At 35.0% G+C, this 14,215-nt stretch overlaps 2 protein-coding genes across 2 annotated transcripts; one reads left to right on the top strand and one right to left on the bottom strand.

Moving 5' to 3' along the window:
• Positions 1 to 2,974: 2,974 nt before the first annotated feature.
• Positions 2,975 to 4,186, bottom strand: LOC145136435 (deSI-like protein At4g17486). The gene is made up of 3 exons (XM_079070586.1): positions 3,915 to 4,186; positions 3,527 to 3,814; positions 2,975 to 3,424 (listed from the first exon to the last, which is right to left on the bottom strand). Exons 1-3 carry the CDS (start codon positions 4,051 to 4,053, stop codon positions 3,159 to 3,161), a joined length of 693 nt encoding a protein of 230 aa, XP_078926712.1. The 5' UTR covers positions 4,054 to 4,186; the 3' UTR covers positions 2,975 to 3,158.
• An 8,695-nt stretch (positions 4,187 to 12,881) lies between these two features.
• LOC145114242 (uncharacterized) lies at positions 12,882 to 13,592 on the top strand. The gene has a single exon (XM_079050248.1). It carries the CDS (start codon positions 12,882 to 12,884, stop codon positions 13,590 to 13,592), a length of 711 nt encoding a protein of 236 aa, XP_078906374.1.
• Positions 13,593 to 14,215: the final 623 nt, after the last annotated feature.

Here is a 14,215-nt window from a genome sequence, read left to right as displayed (position 1 = left end):
TGGAACTGTCAATTGTGTGATAGTTGATTTGGGCTGAGAATCCTTTTGGATTTAATGGGTGGACGAAAATTAGAGTGGGAGCCCATCTAATTTCGTCCAAGGCCTTTATTCTAGAAGGTTCTTTGGACTGATTAAGGCCTAAGCTATCCAATTAGGGTTTTGACTGAAACCCTAACAGCACAAGTATATATAGACCCCTTAGGCTTCAGAAATCGGCTAACCCTACTTTTGAGAGTACCAGAGCCAACTTTAAGAGCTTCCAACCTCTCTCCAAGATCATCCTCTTGCTTGTGGTGTTTGTAAGCCATTAGAGGAGTGACATTTGTGACTCTAAGCTCCAAGGACAATAAGATTCAAGCTTTGAAGAAGAGGTAATCATCTAGATCTGTTTTGTTACGTCAATTTCGAATTATATACACTAGATCTAGGGTTTGAAAGACTTGGATGAATTGCATGTACAATAGAGAAGCCTAGATCCAAGCTTTAGGGTTTGCATGAGCACATAGGATGTTATTTTGTGTAAAACCCATCAGTACAGTGAGGCGAAACTCACCTGAAATGAAGAAACTCGAGACACCGTGATACGCTCCCTTCTACACTGCTTACTCCCGCGGATCCACTATCATCAGAACCATATAAAATCTTAATCACCAATCAAAACTCTCAAGTTTGACCTAAATTCAAACTTGGTCAAAAGTCAACTCAGACCGAGTATACCCAGCGTACTCGGCACGTACGCCCCGCATACTCGCGATCCAGATCGGGGCTCCCTCTGGAGTACGCCCTGCGTACGACCAGGTACGCCCAGCGTATGCGACGTCTTACCAACCTCATTTTTAAGGACTTAATCCCTTAAGCCACTTCGCCAAATTCTCAGTTCTAGTTCCAAATCACACTCCAAACCATAAAGTTTCCAACTTTATGGTTCTACATGTCTAAATCAAGCCCAACAACAAAACCATAACTTTCTTAACCACTAAAGCTCTTAACAACTTGCATGGGGGAAACTAAGGGGCCAAGATCATATTTTTATGACTCTAGACATGGAAAAACGTCCAAAAGGACAGCTCAAAAAGATTATGGTACCTCATACTCTGAATACCAAACTCATGGGACCAAAAGAACCACAAATCCAAGGCTAACAAGATCTAAATGAAATCAACATCAAGTTCAGAACTTTATACCTCCAAAGGATGCTAAAAAATGGTAGAATCGTGGATCCAAAGTGTTCCACTCTTCAAGGATGGTCTTCTCTTCTAACTTATTCCTTCAAGGACACCAAAATATACACAAAAACTCAAAAATGCACTTGAGAGGATTAGGGTTGGCTAAGGAACGATTTTCCAGATGGCGGCTGAGGAGGGGAAGGGGTCTTGAGCCATAAAGATGAATATTATATATATATATATATATATATATATATATATATATATATATATATATATATTGCTCAAACCCTAAATAATTAGGGTTTGGCCTGGCCGGAGTACGCCCATCGTACTCATGCAGGCATGCCTTTTCTTAAGTTGCCACTTGCGACCCTTTTTGCAAACAAATCTCACTCCAAGGGTTAAAAATATAATATTGGAAATTGAGGTATTACATAGTTATAATTTTGATTTAAAAAGAAATTAACTAAACAAATGAGTCTTGTCCATAGGTCTTCTTCCATCGCACCTTTTTTGCGTCAATGTCGTCAATATTGTCCTCGTTGTCGACCTCCATCCTTCAGTATTCTACCAATTTCTATTGCCCTTGTTGTCCTTAACAAATAGTGTGTACTTATCTCTTCTGGAATCTTAAGTAGTAAACAAGAAAATAGTGATTACAAATTCCATTTACTCTTTTTTTTACCATAGTCATAATTTTTGCAATCAAGACTTAGGAGCTAAATGTTCATCGTTCTCTCTCTCTCTCTCTCTCTCTCTCTCTCTCTCTCTCTCTCTCTCTCTCTCCATAAGATTAAGCAGGAACATTAGCAGTTAGAGACTCAAACGAAGATGTTGTAGATTTCAGAACTATTGAAAGTTGTGGAAAACGAACCGGCGCCGAAGAAGGTGGCGAGCTCATCGGTCTCTTTTGCAAAGAATTGAGGAGGAACAAAAACGTCGTAGGGAGAAAAAAATGATAGGAACACTCTTTGTTGCTTGCGTCACAATATAAGCCCAACTTCGGTCGACCTTTATCAGATCCTTCTCGAGAAAGCACAACCACAATGAGTAGGTTAACTTGCTAGGACAGGTGGGTGTCATACCATACCTTACCACAGTTATAGTTTGTCACGTCATCTTCACATCACCTCACAAAACTGGTAGGTGTCATACCACACACCAAACACACCTCAAAACACACACAAACGTGCGGTGAAGTTTCCTCGTGCAGCAGGCTTACCGCAACCCCTCTCGCCAATCGGTGTTGTGTTCAACGCATCACCACGGTGTGTGGTATAGGGGTGTACCGACCGAACTAAATGTCTTTCACAAAAGAGTGCAAGGTTCATTTTTTGGACAAAAAAATGTTCGGAGGAAAACGATCATTGTTTGACAAGTTTAATATATATATATATATATATATATATATATATATATATATATATATATATAAAAGGGTCCTCCTCCATTATAGTTATTTTCTTATTTTTATCATTTTCTTAATTTCTCAATTAGCCATATAACTATAACATATACATCTAACTATTCACTTTTAGAATGCTTTCCTTCATAAAAAATTAAATAAAAATACATTTTTCTTCATAAAATTTATCATAACTAAAACGTTTAAAAGTAGATCTTTAACAAACTAAACCATCAAATCTAAAGGCACATGTAATTATAATTACAAAAGTGTCCTTGTCAAATTTCAAGAGTTCTATTTGTGCAAACAGAGTTCTTTTTTTCCAACCAGCATCAGGTAGGCAGTTACAAAACGACAATACATATTTGTGGTTAAGATTCTTTTATTTTATGCATATGACTTTTCAAAATTCAACGTTCTTAAATTATTTAAATCATCGTAGTCATAACTCATATCAAGAATCAATTAGTTGTACAAATTCTGAGTTGTTAACAACCATTACCAAACCCTCCTTCATGTGCTTCGCAGATTCAACTTCATAAAAAGCCCAAAAGCTTAAAAAAAAAAAAAAAAAAAAAAATTGATTACATATGATTACCATTACAGACTGTTATTGCCTGAGAAGATGGGGAATCAAGCATCAAAAGCGATGATGAAGGGAGAACAGTTCTTCCATGACTTCTGGGACGATCAACCGAAGATGACGATGGAGAACTCGAAGATGAAGTGAACCGATTTGAACGGCTCCTTAGTTTCGTCTTAATCTCTGCTTCATTACACACTTTGTGATCTTCAATTCCAACTTTAGTCGAATTTATACTCGCTGGAACTATACAGTTGCACAGGAAACCTAATCATCACCGGAAAAAAGTGTCAGGAATTTCATTCGATCGCAAGAAAATGAACGTGTATCATTATGAACTGAAACAATTGAAATTAGTTAACAGCTTACCGATTCTAGCTAGACGATTGATCCAATTCGGTATAGGATTTCCGGTGAGTTGGAGACAAGCATCATTGCAGAAGTGATTGCAGTTTCTGGTGATTAGGTTATATGAAATCCCTGTGTAATCCTGAGATAGCATTTCCATGAATCCTCTCACATCTCTTAGACTCATCTCCGTCCATCCTATCAGGATCTGCTTCCTGAACGTGAATCCTTCGCACTGTTTCGGTTCTCCTTCGAAGATTCCAGTCGTCGGTTGTTCATGAGATCCAAAAGCGTACTCAACTCCATGAACTAGAAACGATATTGTACAGAAAAAACATGTTTAATTTAATGAAACTATGAGTGAGCATCTCAATTCATGAAATCAACTAAAACAACACCCAGATCGAACCTTGAACGCCGGAATGATAGACGCCGAGGCCAACCCAATAAGCGTATTCATTCATGGAGGTAAGATCATAAACATTCAGGTAAACCGGAACTGATCCAGGTTTTCTACATTTTATCGAATTAGTTCCCCTGCACAGCATCTTCAGTTGAAATTTGGAAATATGGTGAAGGAATCAAAAAGTGATTTAAAATTTGAATCCAATTATTTGACAGATATGAATGTGTGAGAGAGAATCTTAAGAATATGGAAGCGTATGGATGAAGGCGAAGCTTGTTGGTGCCATCGGCGACATATAAGCGCCGCATCATCTCCTTTCTCGCGGACCCACACGAATTTTGTATTCGATAAATATAATTCTACTTGTTTTATACATTTTTTTATTTTATCAAAGCAGAATATTTTATTTCTTTATTATAATAATAACTTTTCATAATTTCTTGAACTAAAGGGGTTCTTATATAGTGTGGCTATTACGGTTACACCATGTAAATCATGACTTTACCCATTCCTTATGCTCCATGGGTTTTAACCTCCATGGAGTATCCATGGATCACCACATGGGTTAAACCTAACATAAAGGAATCTTGGATCATAAGCCCACATATATAAGAATGAATGATTTACACAATCAATCCCCATATATTTAATTAGTCTCTTTTTGATCACTAAATTAAGTCCAAATTAATTCTTGATCAATACTAATTAAATAACATGATTTCATATTAATATATTAGAACTTATAATATATTAATATGTCACAAAATGTCTTTTCCTCATAAACGGTCTATCCAAATGTTCCGATGCCATGCAACCCAAATGGACCATGCCGAGTCGGGTCAAGTACATACCAATTATAGTTAGGACTTAGACACTAATCCAACAGTCTCCCACTTGGATAAGTCTAAAACTATTATTGCGTATGACTTCAGGAACCAACTGGCAATCGTAGCTCTCAAAAGCCGCTGTCGAACTCTGACCTTGTAGATGAACTCTGACCTTTGTCAATGACTTGTCCATTAGATAAGGGATCATATATTTCTCCATTCTAGATATCATATGGACTGAGACATGGATTATAATCATTTTCTCTGTCCATTTGTTGTTTCCCGATTTCCGATTTATGACGACTGACTAATTGAACAAATCAAATCAGTACTGGCTCGGCCGAGCACTTCCATTTGTCATCATCAAATCATCGAGGGGCCCACAGATATCGCTTTTATCCCGAAGGTAAAAGGAATGGATAAACTTCGACTCATATGGCTTGTTCTACTACTTGTTGAATCATACACAAATGCACGTTTTATAACACCGAGTTACCGAATGCGTTTTCGTGCAATCAATGTACAACCAACTCATAGTAACAACTCATATCTCTAGGTTTGAAGAATATAAGATATTATCGTCTCATGATCACTCGTGATAAAATCCATGAAGTGATTCCAATGAGCGCGGGTTGAATCCAATACTCAGAACTTATGAGCACTCATGAGTGTTGTAGCCCCTTGTCCAACATCGTAGACCTCTACAAGCCAACCCATGACAGTCTTGATTCATATCTACTTCCAACATATGACCGACTGTGGATAGTTTGAATAACTTAGTCAATCAGGAAGAACGACCTAGTTATTCTGGAAGTCAAAACATGCAAAATGAAACACAATAATAATAGAATCTAATATGGTATCAAAACCTATGAACATAAATAAAACACCTTTTATTTATCACCATATGATTACACATTATTCATTGTATACTGTTTCAGCTATCAACTTTATTCTTGAATTTAAAACAATAGTTGTCACATGCTCCAAGCATGTACACTATGTTTTCTAAACACTAGTCATGCCATACACCAAGTATGCATACTATGTTTGTCTATGATCTTCACTTTGTGAATTAGATCAATTGAACATAACTCCAATGATCCTCTTTCACAGTCCCAAATCCTTACTGCAAATGCAAGAATTCCAAATTCATGCCATTTACTAAAATCTGTTAGATTCTAAACTTATATGCATTGATCCTCCTGTAATGATTATGCACAGAGTCAGAAAGACTTGACAACAATCATTACAGAGCATTCCAAGGAGATCAACTCCTCGGAAACATCCTTCTTGCATTAAGTTTCCTAATCTTACACAGATTGAATAATTTCCAACTTTGAAACATTTCCATATTCCATTTTGACTATCACTTCTGAACAAGAGTTGCCTCCTTACAGATTATGTCAATATGGTCCTTCCAGAATTAACACTATACTTCCAACTGTCCTTGAGCAACCAATCTTTGGTAAACCTTAGATTGTCCTTGACAATTGCTTAATCCTTTTAGTCATATCCAGTTCTAGACCTTTTCCCTTCTTAATGCCCCAGGCATTTGGAAAATTTTAGAAAGGATAAATATAGCACATGTAATCGATCCTATATCCGAAGCATATGGGACACGAGTCATGATGTCTCACATAAAGACTAAACCAGTCTTTTGCTATAACATTTCCATTTCTATTTTCCAAGTTCTCATAATTCAGATTATGAAAAGGGATGTCGTAATCATAATCGAATTTTAGAACGCACATAATGGACCCATATATAGAATTTCCTTATGTTGAGTCATTCCAACATGAAATTCATATATATATATCCTTGACTAAATACGACTTAAAACCTCAATCTAAACTTTTAGAATTGAAATGAAGTATAATTTCCTCTCCCTTAATTATAGCAAAACAACTTTTTCAACCCCTGCAGCCTCACGAATTGAAACTTTTGTTTTCTATAATTAACATTGCTAACTTGCAATCTTTATCATAATTATCATGCTCCCACTAACATGATGATTATTAGCATAACACTCATGCTCCCACTAGCTTTGACATGTAATTAGAAATCAGCTGGACTTCTAGAAATTAATACTTTATTGACTTTCTTACCAAAGTTCAGATTTCTGATACTAGATTGCTTTGATAAAACTTTATCAATATCATACACCTTATCTTAGATAGCTCACAGGTGTGTCTAAACAATTTTAAGAACTATGAAAAGGGATGCTGTAATCATAGTCTCGATTGTTTAGACCTTTACCACTTCTCACAAGTCCATGTTATTGTGCTGGTTAACCACACACGCTCCACTAACGACTTTGAGAATGCAAATATCACAATTGCTATCTAGCTAAAATCTACTTAGTGAAAGTGTTTCCTCACCATCATTTTCATGAATCGGAGAGAAACCTTATGACACTTAGATTTTATGGTGTATGAGTTCCTATCCATATGATTTTTTTCAAAACCATAATCACAAGACAAGGTTATTGACAAATCCACACTTATATGGATTAAACTTGTGCAATCTTAAATTCTTGCCATTTGGCAGCTCAAGGGCCTGCCATTGCTTCCAAGTAGCTGTGCAACCAATTGAGAACTCTCAGAACTCCTATGCAAAGCCAACTTGAATAGGCACAGACATGTCGACACGATAGGTTATAAACCTCAAGTCGTGTGCTAGTGAAGAACTTCAGGTTTTATTCTTGATTAGTTCTTGAGACTTTCAAGACCTTTAAGACTCACACTGTCCTCTTGACATATAAGATTCTCTTGTCAAATATTCAAGAGATAGTGTGGATTCTAATCAAGACAAACACTTCACACAATTGGCCTTAGTTGGTCTTTGTTTTATCCAAAACATCACAACTTACCAATTTCAAATGTACAAGAGTAGAAAACTTTTATTCTTACATTTGACAAGTGTTTAAACCTTCTTTAAGACATGTCACTCAAGTTACAATCTTAGAGTATAACTCTAAGAATTGTTTTTGGAACGAAGTATAAATCATCTTCTTGATTTAACCACTTCAACAATTCATAGCTCCTCTTCTTAGCTACCAGAATGCGCTTAGAGGATGAATTGTGATAAGGTCTCTTAATCATTAAGATGATAATATAACATGATACTAAAGTACTCTCCCATCTTTTCAGATTTGAGAAACTTTTATCTTTCTGCCTAAGTTGATTCTTCTTATTCGCTCTGCCATACATTGAAACCTTTTCCAATGTCTCAGAATTACACTTAAGCTTGTAAGTATAACCATATTTACTGAATTTTAGTAAATAATGATGAATAGTCTTAACGATTATTTGTGGTGGGCTTGATCAGTGCATAAGAATGTGTACTCGATCCTTTACTTGACTCACACATCCATGTGAACAAGTAGTTAGTCTTAATTTTTCCAATGCTTGAAAGTTCTTATTCATCATGCTATACAACTTGCATGATTCCAAGTTTCTATCCAACTGAAACTTAGGTGATGAGAATCTTTCCTTATTTGGTAAATTTAGACACTACCACAAATGAAATAATCAAATTCATATTTCCACTCTTGCTCTTAATGGAATCTTATAAGCAACAAAAGTTTTCACAAATGCCATTGTAAGAATATTTTAAAATAAATAAAATCAAAAAAAAAATTTCTTTTATTTTAAAACTTTGCGGAAAAACTATCCTTACAATGCAAAAGCACATGAAAACTTTGTTGTTATTTATTCCTAAGCAATATATCATAACTCTTAAGAAGTAGCTCAAGAATCCGATCTTCAAACTATGCGATAGAAATCCATCTATGCCATCAGATTCAGCATATTCTTTCTTTAAGTTTCTTCACTTTTTCTTTGATTCTTAAAACATCAACATGTGACCCAGTCACATCATGTATCAAGAATCTCAGAATAGAAACTTAGCAGAGTTAGATAGTGGACTTTACCCGAAGTAGAGTCAAACTTATTGACTTTAATATCCTTAGGTAAATTTGGCAGCTTCGCAACCAATGCCCCTTTCTTTGGCAATAGACCCTTGATAATGGGACTATCTCAGACTTAGCCGTTCTCTTTACCATTTGGTCAACCGAGTTGACTATGGCCGATCCCTTTCCATTGGGAAGAGAGAGCTTTACTGGATATCCAATGTCATCATTGTCAATGTCCATAAAGTTTTAGGAAGTTGATCTTAGCAAATAGATAAGATCATTAAGGGTCTTGTCATAGTCTGTTCCATAGGAGTCCCAAAGGAACTCACTATGTGACTTAGAAAATAGTTGAGTCACCAACTTTCTCAAGACTTTGACACCCAACTCTCCCGGCTTGTCAATATCTGACTACTTCTCCAAGATGTGATCACATATAGACCTTTGCTTGAGTGACCTTAAACTTTTCAGGAACTTGTGGGTTAGGGAGAATAATTGGAGGAGGTGAAAGAAGTATGATTTCCATGGGACATCATCTTCATTTAGGAAAGCTTGTTTCAAGAGATTTGGGAAGATCATCTTTTGGGAGATATTCAAGAGAGTTGATTTAAAGTCCTTAATATAACACCCAATATGAAATATTAAGGCTAGGACCCAACAACCTATTTATAACTGGAAGAGGGATGTCGTAATCCAAGTTATAAAATAGTTGAAGGTAGGTAAATGACGATTTACCAATTTCCACCATGAAAAACGAAATATAATTAAGTTTTAATTGGATTTGAAACTCCTAGATCTTTTGAGATACATTGAACTTTCAATGGCATGTTTGAATCTCGATTGTGCCCTCTCAAGTTTGTGACTGGGATGCCGAGGATCACAAACAAGGTGTGAATAACCATGCAAATTGACTTGGTACCCTTAACTTTATCACCTAATCGATGTGCCGGTTAACCACACACGCTCCACCGATCTATAATAGAGTCAAGTTACCCTTTGCCACTCTTACTAGTCCTTATTAGTGTGCCGGTTAACCACACACGCTCCACTAATGACTTGGTAAGGTACAAAGTGTAATTTCATGGGTTAGCACCTTTTCACATTTTCCTAAGTAACTAAGATTGGGAATGTACAAGTGTTTAGTTACTTAGTATTTATCATTAATACTTTTAATGAAGGGAGAATTATAGTCCTTTCCTACCCGTTCGGCTAACGACCCTCCACCAGTCAAGGAAGCGGTGGGTGAGAGTGGACACCCATTAAACTACCATTTTATAGGCAGTAACCTTATACCCCCCTTATAGACCGGCTTTGTGAATGAGGCCTACTAACGGTAAGATTGACTTTATCTTATACATATCTATATAATTAAAATTATAATAATAGTATAAGGGTTTGAATTTTAACTTTTAAAATTCTAAGGGCTAACTTGGAATTAAAGTATTCATAAGAGAAAACTTTTCAAATTCCAAAACTTGAGGGCAAGTTTTGAAACTATTCAAAACTAATTGATTCCATAACTTATGTGTTTAAAGTAGTTTTAATTAAAAAAAAACTCTTCAAGTTCCATAACTTGACGACAAGTTATGGAAGACTTTAAACTAATAAAAGAATGTAACTTTTCTTTATTTTGTAATTTATGGAATTAATTAAGGTTACACATTTTATTACTTAATGAAGTGACTCTTGAACCTCCATAACTTGAGGACAAGACTCTTCATTTTTGTAACCATTACCAACTTTTATGAGTTTTATGAAACTTAAATGAGACTTTTCATATAACTTGAGGACAAGTTACAAAAACACATTTTAGAATCAACTCTTAGATTAAAACGGATTGAAAACACATAATCAATTAACTTTTCTATTAATCTAAGCAACTCATAAGAACAAGATAATTTAATAAAACTTTTTCATGTAATTAGCCTAATCACTAAACTAATACAAAACATGAATCTATTGACAATTATCTTTGAAATTGGATTAGTATGAACATTACCACATCAAAAACAGGATTATAGGTTCAAAAACAGCTTATGGTAATGTTCCTAGTCCATTTCTAGCCAAAAAACTCGAAGATATGCTGTCAGGGGCTCCTACTCGTCGAGTATATCAACCTACTCGCCGAGTAGGATGATTTTCTTCATGGACTCGGCGAGTTCATCAGTGGACTCGGCGAGTCCAGTGCCCAGAATGCCCGAAATTCGACTTTTTCAACATTTTTCAGCAATTTGCATCAAGTATAATTGAAAACAAGCCTAGGCTCTGATACCACTGATGGGTTTTGAGCATTCTAACACTCCTAAGTGTACATGCAACCCTAAATACCTTGGATCTATGTTTTCTCTATTATACATGCAAATATGATTATCCAAGGTATTATCCTAACTAGCATACCAAAACATTGATACTAGGATACTAAAATAGATAGAATACATACCTTGTTGTTGTTGCTTGACTCCATGAAGCTTGAGAGCCTAGTGCCCCAAGTGTGACACCTCAAATGGTTCACACAACATCATGAACTCTTGGAATAACCATGAGAAGAAGACATACATGTTCAAATCGGCTAGCCCTCAAAATATGTATCACTAGTGCCAATTTCTTGAACTAAAGGGGTTCTTATATAGTGTGGCTATTACGGTTACACCATGTAACTCATGACTTTACCCATTCCTTATGCTCCATGGGTTTTAACCTCCATGGAGTATCCATGGATCACCACATGGGTTAAACCCAACATAAAGGAATCTTGGATCATAAGCCCACATATATAAGAATGAATGATTTACACAATCAATCCCCATATATTTAATTAGTCTCTTTTTGATCACTAAATTAAGTCCAAATTAATTCTTGATCAATACTAATTAAATAACATGATTTCATATTAATATATTAGAACTTATAATATATTAATATGTCACAAAATGTCTTTTCCTCATAAACGGTCTATCCAAATGTTCCGATGCCATGCAACCCAAATGGACCATGCCGAGTCGGGTCAAGTACATTCCAATTATAGTTATGGACTTAGACACTAATCCAACAATTATTTCCTTTTCGTTTAACATATACAAACTCGAATTAAATGCTATTAATAATTGATTTCGGTTTTGATCTATAAAGTAATTATGCTCTTTAATTTGAATCCAAAATTGCGAGTATACCTTAAGTATTGCTACACTCCTCCTTTTCCATGAAGGACATGGCAGTAGCAGATGTGATACTTTGTGTAAGAGTTAGAATAAGTCTAGAAGGATACACTCTTACTCCATCCCATTATATCGAAAGTGTACTCAAGAAATTTAGACACTATGATGACAAGCCTGTATTCATCCTCTTTTATTCTTCTTATCATCTTAAGAATAATAAAGATGATAGTGTAGCTCAGTTACAATATACTCAAGTCCTTGGTAGCTTAATGTATATTATGATGTGTATAAGAGTGGACTTGGCATATAGTGTAAGTAGATTGTGAAAGATCTAGTATGATCAATAATCATATTAAAGTGATATTGCTAATTAACATATGATACTAATAGGTCACAAACGCTTAAGAATGCAATTTATTATGTATTGTCACATAATAATCTTGATCTTAAGTCAATTCGTGGGCAAGGATATGATGGTGCAAACAATATTTGAGGTAATTTCAAGGGTTTGCAAGCATTGATTTCAAATGATTATCCATATGCGTATTATGTTCATTGTTTTGCCCAACGATTTCAATTAGCATTAATAGCCACTTCACGAGGAGTTGTTGCATTACAGAAGTTTTTTACTCGATTATCTTTTGTTGTCAATGTTGTTGGTGCTTCCTCCAAGCGTGCCGACCAACTTAGAGATGCACAAGCCGAGGAAATTTCATATAAGATTTCTATTGATGAGTTAGAGACGGGTAGAGGTCTTAATCAAATTGGTACATTACAACGAGCTGGTGATACTAGATGGAGTTCTCACCTCAGATCAGTTTCGAGCTTAATCAAAATGTTTAGTCCAACTTGTGAGGTTTTACTTAAAATTATTAAAGATGGCATCGGTTCAATCAAAGGCGATGCAGATTCAGCATATGAGGCTATTACTACATTTGAGTTCATTTTTATTCTTCATCTCGAGAAAGAAATAATGGAGATCATTGATTTACTTTGTTAAGCTTTACAAAGACAATCTCAAGATATTTGTAACGCATTGAGGCTAGTTGCATCTACCAAATTGTTATTACAAAAAATGAAAGATGAAAGATGGGATGGTTTGCTCTCTCTTGTTATGTCATTTTGTCAGGAACGCAACATTGATATCCCTGATATGTCTTCTCCATACTTTAGTAGAGGGGCTCGAGCTCGTAACGAGTGTAGTGATCATACACTTGAACATCATTACCGAGTGGATATATTTTTCGAAGCAATTAATTTTCAAATAATGGAACTCAATCATCGATTCAACGATAGCTCAACGGAGTTGCTTCGACTTTCAACAACTTTAGATCCTAAAAGTGTTGATGAGCCTTTTCGAAGTGGTGATATAATTAAGTTAGTAGAGAAGTTTTATCCTGGAGATTTCAATGAACAAGAGAAAGTAGTTTTGAAGATACAACTTCAACATTATGAGATTGATGTCGTTCAACATGCAGATTATAAACTATTGACATCTATGTCAGAATTGTGTCAATGGTTGATAAAGACTAGAAGAGTAGCAAACTTTCATCTTATTTATAGAGTAGCTAGTCTCATACTTACTCTTTCAGTTTCTACTGCTACAACAGAAAGATCATTTTCAGCAATGAACCTCATTAAAACAAGGTTACAGAATAAAATGGAAGACGAGTTTTTAAATGACTCATTGGTTTTGCACTTCGAAAGGGAACTTGCTGAAAAGATTAGTTTAGAGACAATTATAGAAGACTTTAAAAATGCAAAAGATCGTCGCGTTCCACTTTGATTAACAATGTAACAATCTTTATATTAGTTTTTTTATTTAGACTTTTGATATGTCATTATTTTGAACCAAATAAAACTTGTTAATATAATTTAATTATGAAGTTTTGATATGTTATAATATAGTTCAATTATGAAGTTTTGATTCCGGCCCCCAAGCTGTAGTGTTTGTGTTCCGCCCCTGTTTATAAGAGCAGCTAAAAAATATTTCTTTCATTTGAAACGAATATAACATTTATATCAAACCACGTGCACTCAAATTATCTATTTATTCGGAGCGAAAAAGAAATGATAATTTATTTCAAAATTGTTTCAAGTATGAACTTTTCCATAAATAATTTATGTTTTTATCATGTTATATGAATTCGAACCTCTTCAAGTTCAACTCTCTAATGTACAACTACTAAAAACAAGGTTAAAACTTATGATAAGTCAAATTCAAGTTTATAAGGGCTAAAGTCAAGTTTTTATTGAATTCGAACCTTAATTGTTTTTTTGGGTCTAATTCTAATCAAACTTAATTTATTTGACATATTTGTTATAGATTTCTAGTTATGAGTCGTGTGTACTATATGAGCTGATTAAAAAAATTAAATATAAAGATCTTTAACATTAAGTAGTTTAAAG

Source organism: Lactuca virosa, chromosome 1 (genome assembly GCF_052849685.1).
Source record: "Lactuca virosa cultivar CGN04683 chromosome 1, Lactuca_virosa_CGN04683_v6, whole genome shotgun sequence".
Lineage (NCBI taxonomy): Eukaryota > Viridiplantae > Streptophyta > Magnoliopsida > Asterales > Asteraceae > Lactuca > Lactuca virosa.
This window is presented reverse-complemented; position numbering and strand designations above follow the sequence as displayed.

Bases quoted from the DNA above. Each gene is read 5' to 3' on its own strand.
- LOC145136435 (XM_079070586.1), bottom strand. From the start codon at position 4,053: ATGCTGTGCAGGGGAACTAATTCGATAAAATGTAGAAAACCTGGATCA. The intron at 3,815-3,914 runs GTTCGATCTGGG...TATCGTTTCTAG, and splicing joins CTATCATTCCGGCGTTCAAG to TTCATGGAGTTGAGTACGCT. The intron at 3,425-3,526 runs GTAAGCTGTTAA...GGTGATGATTAG, and splicing joins CAATCGTCTAGCTAGAATCG to GTTTCCTGTGCAACTGTATA.
- LOC145114242 (XM_079050248.1), top strand. From the start codon at position 12,882: ATGAAAGATGAAAGATGGGATGGTTTGCTCTCTCTTGTTATGTCATTT.